The 11,264-nt window shown below is 43.8% G+C and overlaps 2 protein-coding genes across 2 annotated transcripts; one reads left to right on the forward strand and one right to left on the reverse strand.

Annotated features, from left to right (window-relative positions):
• Positions 1 to 101: 101 nt before the first annotated feature.
• Positions 102 to 8,018, forward strand: Fibp (acidic fibroblast growth factor intracellular-binding protein). The gene is made up of 9 exons (XM_077637923.1): positions 102 to 299; positions 525 to 723; positions 1,176 to 1,302; positions 3,652 to 3,752; positions 5,043 to 5,176; positions 6,227 to 6,402; positions 7,464 to 7,550; positions 7,634 to 7,731; positions 7,848 to 8,018. The coding sequence occupies exons 1-9, from the start codon at positions 215 to 217 to the stop codon at positions 7,924 to 7,926; spliced, it is 1,086 nt and encodes a 361-aa protein (XP_077494049.1). The 5' UTR covers positions 102 to 214; the 3' UTR covers positions 7,927 to 8,018.
• On the reverse strand, positions 7,768 to 9,459 carry pen-2 (presenilin enhancer, gamma-secretase subunit). The gene has a single exon (XM_077637924.1). The coding sequence runs from the start codon at positions 9,331 to 9,333 to the stop codon at positions 9,028 to 9,030; it is 306 nt and encodes a 101-aa protein (XP_077494050.1). The 5' UTR covers positions 9,334 to 9,459; the 3' UTR covers positions 7,768 to 9,027.
• Positions 9,460 to 11,264: the final 1,805 nt, after the last annotated feature.

The following is an 11,264-nucleotide window of genomic DNA, read 5'->3' on the forward strand; positions in this document are numbered from 1 at the left end:
TGTTTATCAATAATGTGGAGGACAAGAAGCGAGCGTATGGAAGGTCATCACTGCGATCCAGAGCGCGCCAGATTAGGCGGGAAACACAGGAGAAAGTTTTGTAACCACACCTTCTCCCTGGAGGCAACAACAGTATTTTGGTTTCGCTTTAAACGACGGTGTAGCGTGGTTAGCTGCATACATTCCCTGTGTTTGGTTAGCTCCCGGCTCATTTATGCTGGCCGAAGTGGATGTTTTTGTGGGAAACAACACGTTGATTGACCCAGAAGTGTTCCAGCTATGGCTTGAGGGCTATTCAGGTTCGATGTTGCATCCGTTTGACCACCACCATACCTTTCGACACCGGGCTGAGCGCACATTGCTTGTCACGGAGCAAATTTTCCTATTTCAGAATATTCTCATGAGTGCTTACCTGTAAGATGTGTGTATGTGAAAAGTATTTTAACCCTTAAGCTGCAGGCAAACAACCCAACAAGCGCATGTCAAGCGGCGCTAGAATATACTGATCTTTTATATATTTCCAGCTCAAGATGCAGCCGTCACGTTGCACTACAATGAACGTATGAAAGAGACGGACATTCCTTTGGACCTGCTTAAGAGCGATGTCTTGGATCACTACCGAACACTCCAGATGCTTGAGAGGCTTCTGCACAGTCCCGTACACCTTGCCGAGCAATGGACATTCCAACTGGCGCCGCAAACTCAACGAATGCTGATTGCGAGGTAACTTTAAGCAATGTACTACACGGTGCAGTATGTTGGGCTCATGAGTACTGCAGCAAAAATTGGGGTTATTCGAGCATAGGGATCGCAGCCTGCAGTGACTCTCAAATTCCGGTGACACGTGCAAATGTTTGGCGACAAAGATAATGCCAACAAAATACTTCGCTTTGCTCAAAATGTGCACGGCGCCAAAACACACGTATATATTCCCTCATGCGTTTTGTGTTTATCACTTGCAGCAGTTGCGTTACCTCGAGCTGTATTAAACTGCTCAACTCTCACATGCCTTATTTTTGCAATGGAATCATGCCTTTTCTCTTGTCATAGAAAATATTGTAGTGTGCTGCTACTGGTGACCAGTGGGCTGAAGTCTTCTTCTTAGTGAATTTGCTTTTGCACTGATCTGAGTCTTGTCGACATGAGGGTGCATTTGACTGAATGTTTTGCTTCAGGTACTATGACTTTGACCAAAACGTTGTGAGAGAGTTCCTTGGCAAGAAGCTGTCTTCACGAAACCGTAAAGACCTGGATGAAGTCAGTGAAAAGACTGGCGTCGACATCAAGAGCTGCAGGCGTCAGGTCTGCGATGCAGTATTGGTTTACTTGAAGGTGTAATGCAGCGCTGGCTCTTTCAAAAGCACATTGAATGACGACACTATTAAATTTTGCTCTGTAGTGCTTTGTGTCGTGCTCAGCGCTACGCAGGTTGGCAACTTCTCAGCATAAACATATACTCATGTAGGGCTCTCCATACGGCATGAAGTACTACACGTTTCTGAATGGAGCACATGTAATGGTATTTAGGTAATGTACAAACAACTAGCCTGAATTGCCACTATGTCAGTGATGTTCGCATGTGAAAAGCTCTTTACATGTTTCTTGAGCTCTTTTGCTTGTACATGCTGTTTAGTAGTTTATGTTGACAAACAGTAGCTTAGTTGACCACGCTGTTTTATGTCTACCACATTCACTGTTACACATAAGCATGTAGTGGTATCAGATTGAGCAAAACTCAGTGAATGCACAGGTCAGATCACACACATAAAGCAGAATACTGATGTGTGTTGTCGTAAATGCCTGAACACAATGGTGTGGCACCTTTTGCTTGGTACCGTTTACAAATTACTATTGCATATGTTTTCAGTTTCTTTGTTTTCTTAGTTATGACATTTGCCATGTCATATTTTTGTCAAAATCTTTTGCCAAGCTGGTCAGTATATTCTTGATAGGTAAGAACCATGTAACCAGACAGTAGACACAAGAATGAGACAATCAACTCAGTGTTTTATTTTTATACACCTACTGTCCTTAGCAATAATATTTTTTTTTTAATTTAGAGGCCAAAACAAAACAAAAACTGTTTGCTGCATCTTTTTTGTTGCAAACTTTTTACATTTTTATTTTTCTGGTTGTTTGCTATGCAAGATGTCAATTTTGTCCTTTAACTTTTTGTTAGGTTATTGCTGCTGGCAAAGAAACTTGCATACTGCATGGAGCAAATGTAGTTCATAAACATTAACATATAGAACTGGCACTGAAGGTTGCTTAAGAATATGCTCATGATGACCAGGGTGTATGAATGATTCTGAGTTCAGTTGGTACATTTCTCTCTTTGACATCGAATGGAAGAGCTGGGCTATTTTTTAGCCATCAAAAGATTGTTGCTATGTTTATGCACACTCATTTATGCTTTACATGCTGATTTTGTAGAAGTGGCAGAGAGGAACAAGCACCTTCATTCAGAAATCATATCAGGGTCGGACTTGTGGGGGCGTAAAAATTGGCATCTGAAAGCTTTTTTCCAGTTAGTGGCTAATGTAGTCCTGTACACTGCCTGCTGAAAGGAACTGCACGTCCTTAGGAGTTGAAAAGGAAAACCATGACGAGGCAAAGCATACACCTGGACATGTGTGCATGCATGCATGTATTCCGTAGATCAGGAATGAGGGATTCATGTTGTACCTGATTTTGTTCTGGTAAATGCTGCATGACGGTGCTTCCTAAGCTCTCTTGCACTAACACTTACCCATCAAGTTTCATTCCAGCTTAGTTGTTACAACAACAATGGAAATATTTTTGTTTCAGTTCGTGAACAGGAACGCACGAAGCTGATGCTTCTCATGATGATGATTCTCATCGCAGTCAAAGTGAATAATCTAGAGACTAAAGTGAACTTTCTTGTCATAGTAGAACTTCTCCTTATGAGGTAGAATCACTTAGTTGCATGGCACACCACTATGTATATGTGTTACCTATTACAAGGCTTCTCAAACTCTTGCAACAACAATACTACAGCATCTCTCATAGCCAGCGTTGTTCTGTGATATTAAACCCCGCAATTTGCGATGCTAGTTTTTAAACAAGCTTGGAACTTTGTCTAATAAGTTTTATGAATTATGCAGCACATTCAGAACCATTCTGAATGCATATGCAATGGACGCCGCAAGTTGGCATCTGCCCTGTGTTGTGAAGGTATCACTACATAGCAGCTCAAAAAAAGTATACAGACAGACACACTTTGTGAATCTCGTTATTAGGTTGCCTGATATGTGCACCTGTGTTAGTGATTTCCTTTGCAGCATAGATTCTGAATGTGCACTGTGCAAAAGTGAAGTTGGTGTCAAAGAGCAGTGAAGAATAATATTTTGTTGACTATGTCACGCCTTGAAACTGTGGCCTGCCCTTGTTTTGCCAACATGTCAGAATTCTCTACTGCGAACTCTCTTCTTTTTTTTGCGTGCGTGCATGTGTGTGTGTGTGGTGGGGGGGTAGCAGAATGGAGGGCATAGTTTGCTATTCATTTTTTAAGTTGTTAATCCACTTTACCGTAACTCTGTTAAATCCGCAGGGTTTAGGAAGCAATGCCCTAAATTATTAGAGTTGGGGAATAAAAGGGTAACCTGTTTGTGTGTGTGCAAATTGTTGCAGTTTGACAACATCAAGCGAGTCTACAAGGTAGTTGAAGAGCTACCAGGGTCTCTGACAAAGAACATTCAGACTCATTTCCTGCTTCCCGAAGAGCTCGCAAGGTAACTGCCAATTTCCCTTGAACACTCTGCTGAAGTCTGTTTGCTTTTCAGTTTGTATCCTGCTTTGAGCATCCCTTCATTCATGGGTAGAGTAATGTGAAGTCCAACTTGAATGCACGTTGGTTTACATCCCAATTATAGAAGGACACGTCGTTGTGGGCCTAAATTAGGCGTTTCTGTCAGCACAGATGGAGAGTGCTAGGAGGCTCTCATTAGGCAGCTGCTGCATTGTTCTGGATGAATTTGCTTCATGAGAGAGAAAAGGTTAACGTTAGTGTCTCTTACGAAGCAGCATCTTTACATGTTTCATTATTGTATTGAAAGAACCTCAAACCTAGAAAGTCCTGGGACTTAATTCAGTAATGCTGTAGCTATGTAATGAATGTGCATGTAAAAATTAATATGCACATGTTAATGTAGGCAGAGTAGACAATATTGACAACTTGAGTTGGTTGCACTGCACATAAAGTTATACTAATGATCTCGAGTTTGTTACAAAAGTGTTACTTGCTGGCAGCATACACTAGAAATGAAGGTGTTAGTGTTGTCTGCTTCAAATGTTCTGCTCTTATGTGGTTAATTTTTTTTTTCTTAGAGTTGTTTTTGCTACAGCTGCAGAGTTGCAAAAAGTGGGCAGTAAAGCTTTCAACCTTATGCCTCCATCATCTAGTACACTAACTTTTTATAGGCAATAGTTAACTATAGGGAAGATAGGATAATTGCTGCATACTCTGCATTAATGGTTGCTTGACAAAAAGCAGGCGCTGCATTTGCATAAGCAAGCATTCAGTACTGTAACCATTTTAGTAATGAAACCCCAAACCAAATTCTAAGCATGTCCTGTGGTCAGTTTCTGGAGGCAGACATATATAAAGGCACCGCCCATAAATTGCTGACTTGCACAGTAAATTTCTTTTGTGTTTTCATCAGCCCTTAATAGTTATTTTGAATAAGAAGCTAACCTTTGAATTTTAGATTAATCAGTGCCAAATTGACAGATTTTATGGCTGTTTTGTGAGAGCATTTAAGTATTCTCCAAGTATTGACAGCAGGGAAACCATATTATTATAAGTCCCAGCTAAAGCTACCTCATGGCATCACAGTTAAAAAACGATCAGGTATTCATCTATCGTTTGAAAATTGCTTCTAAGTCTGTTTACTCACTGTGACTGTAGTGGTCACCAGCTGAGTTCTTGATGGTTTAATTATTGTTGTCGGTGCCTTTCAGGCCTCAAACAATTGCTATTTCCGAGCCACTCATGGCACCTCGCCATCATTGGTTGCTTGCAGGAAGTATGCTGCCATTGTCTACATAACTCACAACCGGTTTGAAACTGGCAAAAAGAAGCTCGGCTACCTGCGCCTAGAAGACTTTGTCTTCTGCGCTGACCACATGATCCGTCTGTGGAGTTGTAGAAACCCAAGTAAGCATTCAGTTCTTCATTTGCCCAACATGTTTAAGCCACTTGCAAGCATCAAATGCTCGCTGTATTGTATGCACAAGGCCACCTGGTTCTGACCGACACCACATAAAGAGCTTGCAGATTTGTCTGTAACTAGATCTTTTCTATTCTAAGTGTTGCTCCACACTTTCAAACAAATGATTTAGTTTACACACTTGATATTTTCTTTCAATTTAAGCATTTGTTTCGTGTTGATTGTGTTGTAAAAATTGCATATTGTGGGGTTTAATGTCCCAATGCAACACCTGGGTTATGAGGGACGCCATAGTGGAGGGCTCCAGATTAATTTAGACCACCCGGGGTTCTTTAATCTGCTCTTACATCACACAGCACACAGGTGCCTTTTGCACTTTGCCTCCATCGAAACATGGCCACTGCAGCCTGGATTGAACCACTTAGTAGCAGAGCGCCCCAAACGCTGAGCCTATTCCTTTTTCGATAATCATGGGCATAAAAAAAAGAGGGGTGCAGACCCCAGTAACCACATGTGGTATATGAAGGCTTCACTTTTAAAAGCTTGCACTGTCAACAATTTTGCATTGCCATATAGCTGGCTTATAACAAGAAATGCTATCTTGGGATGAAATCATCGTTTGCAAGCACCGAACAGTCTCCGTTCTGATTAGTACATAACTCACTACCGGTTTGAAACTGGCAAAAAGAAGCTCGGCTACCTGTGCCTAGAAGACATTGTTTCAGGCAAACACTGAAAATAAGAATCACCGAGCCACATTACGTTTTGGAATCCTGCCTTATCACTGGCGCTTCCTTTACCCCGTTGCACTGTCCTTAGATGCTGCAGCTCTGCAAAGCTGTGTTTTGCCTGCACATTGAATTCTTCGGGTCAGATTGATGTTATTGAGGAAGCGTAAAACAAGCCAGCCCTAGCGTTCGTGCTGTAAGACCCTCACACTCTGGGGTCGTCATCGTCGTCCTCAGATACAATTGTGTGTGTCAGCGATGCCACTGTACATTCAGAGTTATTTGGTGGACTGGATTTATTTGTTGCAGACTGCAAGTATGAAGAATCTGGCATGGAGATGGACCGCGAGTTTCTCCAGCAGCTGCGTGAGATGAAACTGCTTCTCGACAAGGACCACATTGACCGACTGAGGGACTCTGTGCTGTTCTCGTTACGCAATCAGATTTCCAAACATACTTTGCAGGACGTGGAATCAAATTTCAAGGTGGGATTTACTGACCACCTACAAAGCATAAAATTATGATGTATCAGTCACTGTGACGGCTCTATTCATGAGACGTTTATTCCCTAATGCTTCAAATTAAAGTGGATGATATAAATAGTGGAGCAACAAACGCCCCGAAAGAAAACAGTGCACGGAGCAAGGACACAGGAAGACAGCGGTACACACAAGCGCTGATTAACAATTGAAATTTTATTTCAGAGCAAGAGACAGTAGGAAAGGGCGGAAAAGTGTGTATTGCTGCGCGATAGCTGGGAATCAGTGTGGTCGCATCATAAAAAAGGTTATGAAAGCATCGTGACAGGTAAAAAAACTTTAAAACAGGTAAATATGATTACACACATGGCAAACACGCCTTCAACCCCCCCCCCCCCCCCCCCCGGGGTGGGTGGGGCTTGTTTCTACAATTGCTCTATTTTTATTCTTTTTTGTGCCTCTATTATTTTAATAGTTTACCCACCCTTTTGGCCAAGTGTTAATGTATTTACCTGTTTTAAACTTGTTTACTTGTTATGGCCCTTTACACCATCGATTCTTTCCCTTTTAGCTTGTTTTGCACCTTCCTCAGTAATCTTTTTACTTTGCGATGTTACTATGCTGATTCCCAGCTAGCGTGCAGCAGTCCACATTTTCTACCTCTTCCTACTGCCTATTTATACGGCTTGTTCCAAAATAAAACGCAGATGTTAATCAGTGCTTGTGTGCACCACCTCTTTCTTCCTGTGTCCCTGTTCCATGCGCTTTCTTTCAGTATGCAGTACCAGCTAGTCAGACTCCTTGCTCTCGTCAACACCACAGCTAACGATTTGTGTGGCTTTGTCAAGTGCAGTTCTTGGCACTCTTGGAAACAGTCGTAATACTCCAATGTGTTTATGCAAATGTGCATGCATAATGTAAATGGCACGGGACAGTTCCTGTGCGAAATTGTATGTAGTGCTTGATGGTTACAAGCATTTTGGACAATGCCTCACAGCCTACAGAAGCTATGACAACTGGCTACCGTATTTTTGCTTGTGCTATTTTATGCTCATTTATCTTTGCAGTCACTGACACGGACACTTGTCAACATAGCTTATGGGCTGAACCACAGTAAAGATCTGAGAGATTTCTTCATTGATGTTGTTGAGAAGGTATGTGTGCCTTGCAAACCAGAACTGCTGGCACAACTTCAAAATGGGGTTGACTGTTGATCCTATTGACTTTTGCCTTGCAGATCATAGAACCTTGCAGAGCTGCTCACTGGACCGTAGATGAGTTGCAGTTAGTCATGGATGCCTTTGTGAAGAGCCCCCAAAGTGTCACTTTTGCACAGTAGGAACAAATTTTTGTCAGAATTTCAAACCACAGTTTTCCTTTCTCTTTGAAACAGTCTTGTGAAATTTTATTCATTGTAATAAATTCTACAGTAGGCTTCCTTTTTTTTGCAGAGACCTGCATCTTCATGAAGTGTGGATGCGGTACATGGAGACAATGGCAAAGTGCGTCTACAAGCTGTACGCGGCATAGGTTGTCGCAAATGCGTGCTGTAATGATGATGCAACAGGAAAGTGACTCGGCAGAGAACATTCAGAAAAAAATAAAGAATACGCAGCAAATACCATACTGTGTAGCTACATATGTGGTGTCTCATAGCGGAGTGAGGCAGCAAAAACTAAATTGTAAATTGTGGGATTTAACGTCTCAGAAGCAACTCATGGGGGCCTATGAGGGATGCTGTGGTGGAGGGCTCCGTATTAATTTAAACCACCCGGGTTTAATGTGCACTGACATCGCGCAGCACATGTGCACTTGTTGCATTTCACCTCTGTCGAAACACAGCTGCCACTGCCGGGATTGAACTCATGTCCTCCTCGGTAGCCGAGCACCCTAACCATCGAGCTGGGTCCTAACAAACTGCCTTCTTGTGGGTCCTAACAGCTGCCTCACTCTGCTATGCATGACCAACGAGCCCAAGCTTTTAATTTAAGGTTTTTACTGCCTCGGCATCTTATCGACAATAGGGACATATGCACCCACAGAGTGACGTTGCCACAGTGGTACGAGCAGATAGCCTAGCTACTGCCCATTCATACTCTCGTAACTGCTGAGCGCTGTTTCTTGCAGCTGATAAAACCTTGTGCGCCTAGAATCGGGCATTTTCCAGGGTAGCAGCAGTGTATGTAGAATTGCTCCCCCCAACTCCCCCTTAAGACATACCGTTGAACAAATTCAAATTCTTGGTAATTAAACTAATGACTACTCACAATTGTAAGCTTAAAGTAGTATGCTTTCCATTCTGAACTGACAACAGCTTTGAACAAAATACAAGAAGCCTGTAGCGTGTTGGAGGCGTTGGCCATTCAATTTGGAACGCGCAGTCACTCCTGTAGTTGAAACCGGCCATTACAAAACATGCGCTGGCCGCCAAAGCAAAGACCAGCCTCGCTTTGACCGACCAGTTCGTGACATAGGAGCATCATTTTACTGCAGGCAGTCACAAGGAGCCGTTCACGTTGATGGCACAAGCACTCAAGAATGTAAAAACAGTGAGTTCGCAAGCAGGATTCCTGGACTTTCCGCAGACGGCGCGCATCGCTTTCTGCAGGTCTGTCGTTCCGGTAGTGGGCGTCAGGGTATTCCAGTCGGCGTGATGAAAGATATGGCGTCGCCGAATGCGCCCCACTGGACCCGGTTCAGCTGGAAATACGTCACCCAAGCCACCAGCACGATGGCCCACAGAGTGGCGCCGATCGCCGACCTGATAACGTAGGATTTGATCATCTTTTGTTCCTCGAACGGCTGTCGAACGAATGCCTCCCGGAAGAACCAGACCGCGTTCACCAGCCACAGAAATGGGAGGGCGAAGAAGCCGCCCCGGTAGTACCATCGGCACAGCCGCAGCTTCTCGTCGTCTTTGACTTTTCGCAGGTCCATCCTCGCCTCGGCGCTTCAAGACGTGAGAAACACACGCAGCTCGGGACGAAACTTTGGACGACCAACGAACAGCGGATGACAGATTACCAAGATTAGCTCGTTCGTTGGATTTCAATCGTTGACCGGATTGGCTTCAAAGCGGCTAACGGCTAATTATTGCTTACTATGGCGATGGGGATAGCACAAAATGATGGCTTCATTTCGTTTGCTTTCAAGAGAGAGGAAAGAAAATCGCCTATTTTTTGGGAGTCAGTCCTAGGATATTAACTATCCCAAAATCTTGGACAGCAACGCTGAAAGCAATGCATTATAGCGAACCACCGGAACGTTGATCAAAGCTCATAAACGTACTCCAAAGGAACGCTTCCCAGGTCGCTGTGCGTGTTGTTAGAAGAAAAAAAGGCTATTTCTAAACTGGACTGAAAAATTAAATGTAAGCACTGTTCACGCGTTTAGTCTGCAATGCCATCGATAAATGCGTCATTTCGTATGATAAAACTGAAGAATTTCTTTTTTTTTTCATGAATGAAAGTTTTTTACGTGAAGCAGCCCAGAGTTTGTCGCCGTGATGAGTGTGTGCCCTCGGGCGCCAAAATACGTCCCTTGCCGCCTCCACGGGAGTGAAAGAGACCGAAGTTACCGTCCCTTCTCACACCTGCAAGAGCTCTCTTACGACTCCTACAAGGCCCCTGAAATTCAGGCATAAATCCCCACCGTATCGCGGCGATAAGTGCCACCTACATATTAATTCCTAACACATATTTGTTCCTCTCCTCATCTAAACTCCTATCACGCTCCCTTCCACCAATCCTCTAACCTCCACTTATGAAAACTGGCCACATCCTGCAGATGGCCTGGCCGTTTTACAGCGAAAGCTGTCAAAGACCCGGTTGCGCGTCGTCGTCTTAGCACGCAATGTGAGGAGGAAAGAGGAGAGGGAAATAGACAATAGGTGCAGCGCTTCGCGCTGACTGGTTCTCTCCTCGCCCGTTTCCCTCAGTGCGCTTGAAATGCCGGTCGTCCGCATTACATGGTGTTTGAGCTACCGTGTGCGACTTACGCCTAATTACACTCTACCCACAACTCCACACCCATGCTCAGAATTACTAAACACTCTTAACTGACATCGTAATTTTCCTCAACCCCAGCTGTCGCTGAAATTTGCATTACCACAAAAGTTAATTCGTACAGTCGGGGACAAAAGTCTGTGGACCACGTGTTCCTCGAACGAAGCCGATATAGCTTTGTTATTAGCCGGCAGCTGGAGACCACACTTGTTCAGATGAAAGAACAAAATTTTGAGTTTCAGCTGCGTTTTTATGGAGGAAGAACGCAAAGGCGCCCGTGTGCTGTGCGATGTCAGTGCGCGTTAAAGATCCCCAGGTGGTCGAAATTATTCTGGAGCCCTCCACTACGGCACCTCTCTCTTCCTTTCTTCTTTCACTCCCTCCTTTATCCCTTCCCTTACGGCGCGGTTCAGGTGTTCAACGATGTATGAGACAGATACTGTGCCATTTCCTTTCCCCAAAAACCATTATTATTATTATAAGCTCCACAAGCGCAGTCTCCAGCCACCTGCTAATAGCAGAGCTATCGGCTTCGTTTGAGGACCACATGGCCCATAGACTTTTGTTCCCGACTGTACATCTGGTGAATTTTTAAAATCCCAGTGCACCTTGGATCTTTCTGGTGGCGTCATACACTGGGGGCTAGAGGGCCTTAAACTTCATAAAAATATGCCCTACTACTTCCCCATCTTGCATGCACCAACAGCAAATACTTTGAATTATTGGTTATGTCGAACACACAGATTATCTCTTGGATATTCTTTGTAGAAGTATAGGAAAGTCGCGTGGTATATCGAACTCCAATTTTGCTTGTCATATCGACACATCGAACTGAGGGCCGCGCCTCTGCAACTGGCATATATC

This window comes from Amblyomma americanum, chromosome 9 (assembly GCF_052857255.1).
Source record: "Amblyomma americanum isolate KBUSLIRL-KWMA chromosome 9, ASM5285725v1, whole genome shotgun sequence".
In the NCBI taxonomy this organism is placed as follows: domain Eukaryota; kingdom Metazoa; phylum Arthropoda; class Arachnida; order Ixodida; family Ixodidae; genus Amblyomma; species Amblyomma americanum.

Coding starts and splice junctions, on each gene's coding strand:
- pen-2 (XM_077637924.1), bottom strand. CDS start 9,333: ATGGACCTGCGAAAAGTCAAAGACGACGAGAAGCTGCGGCTGTGCCGA.
- Fibp (XM_077637923.1), top strand. CDS start 215: ATGCTGGCCGAAGTGGATGTTTTTGTGGGAAACAACACGTTGATTGAC. Junction 5,177..6,226: donor GTGGAGTTGTAGAAACCCAA/GTAAGCATTCAG, acceptor TATTTGTTGCAG/ACTGCAAGTATGAAGAATCT. Junction 6,403..7,463: donor ACGTGGAATCAAATTTCAAG/GTGGGATTTACT, acceptor TTATCTTTGCAG/TCACTGACACGGACACTTGT.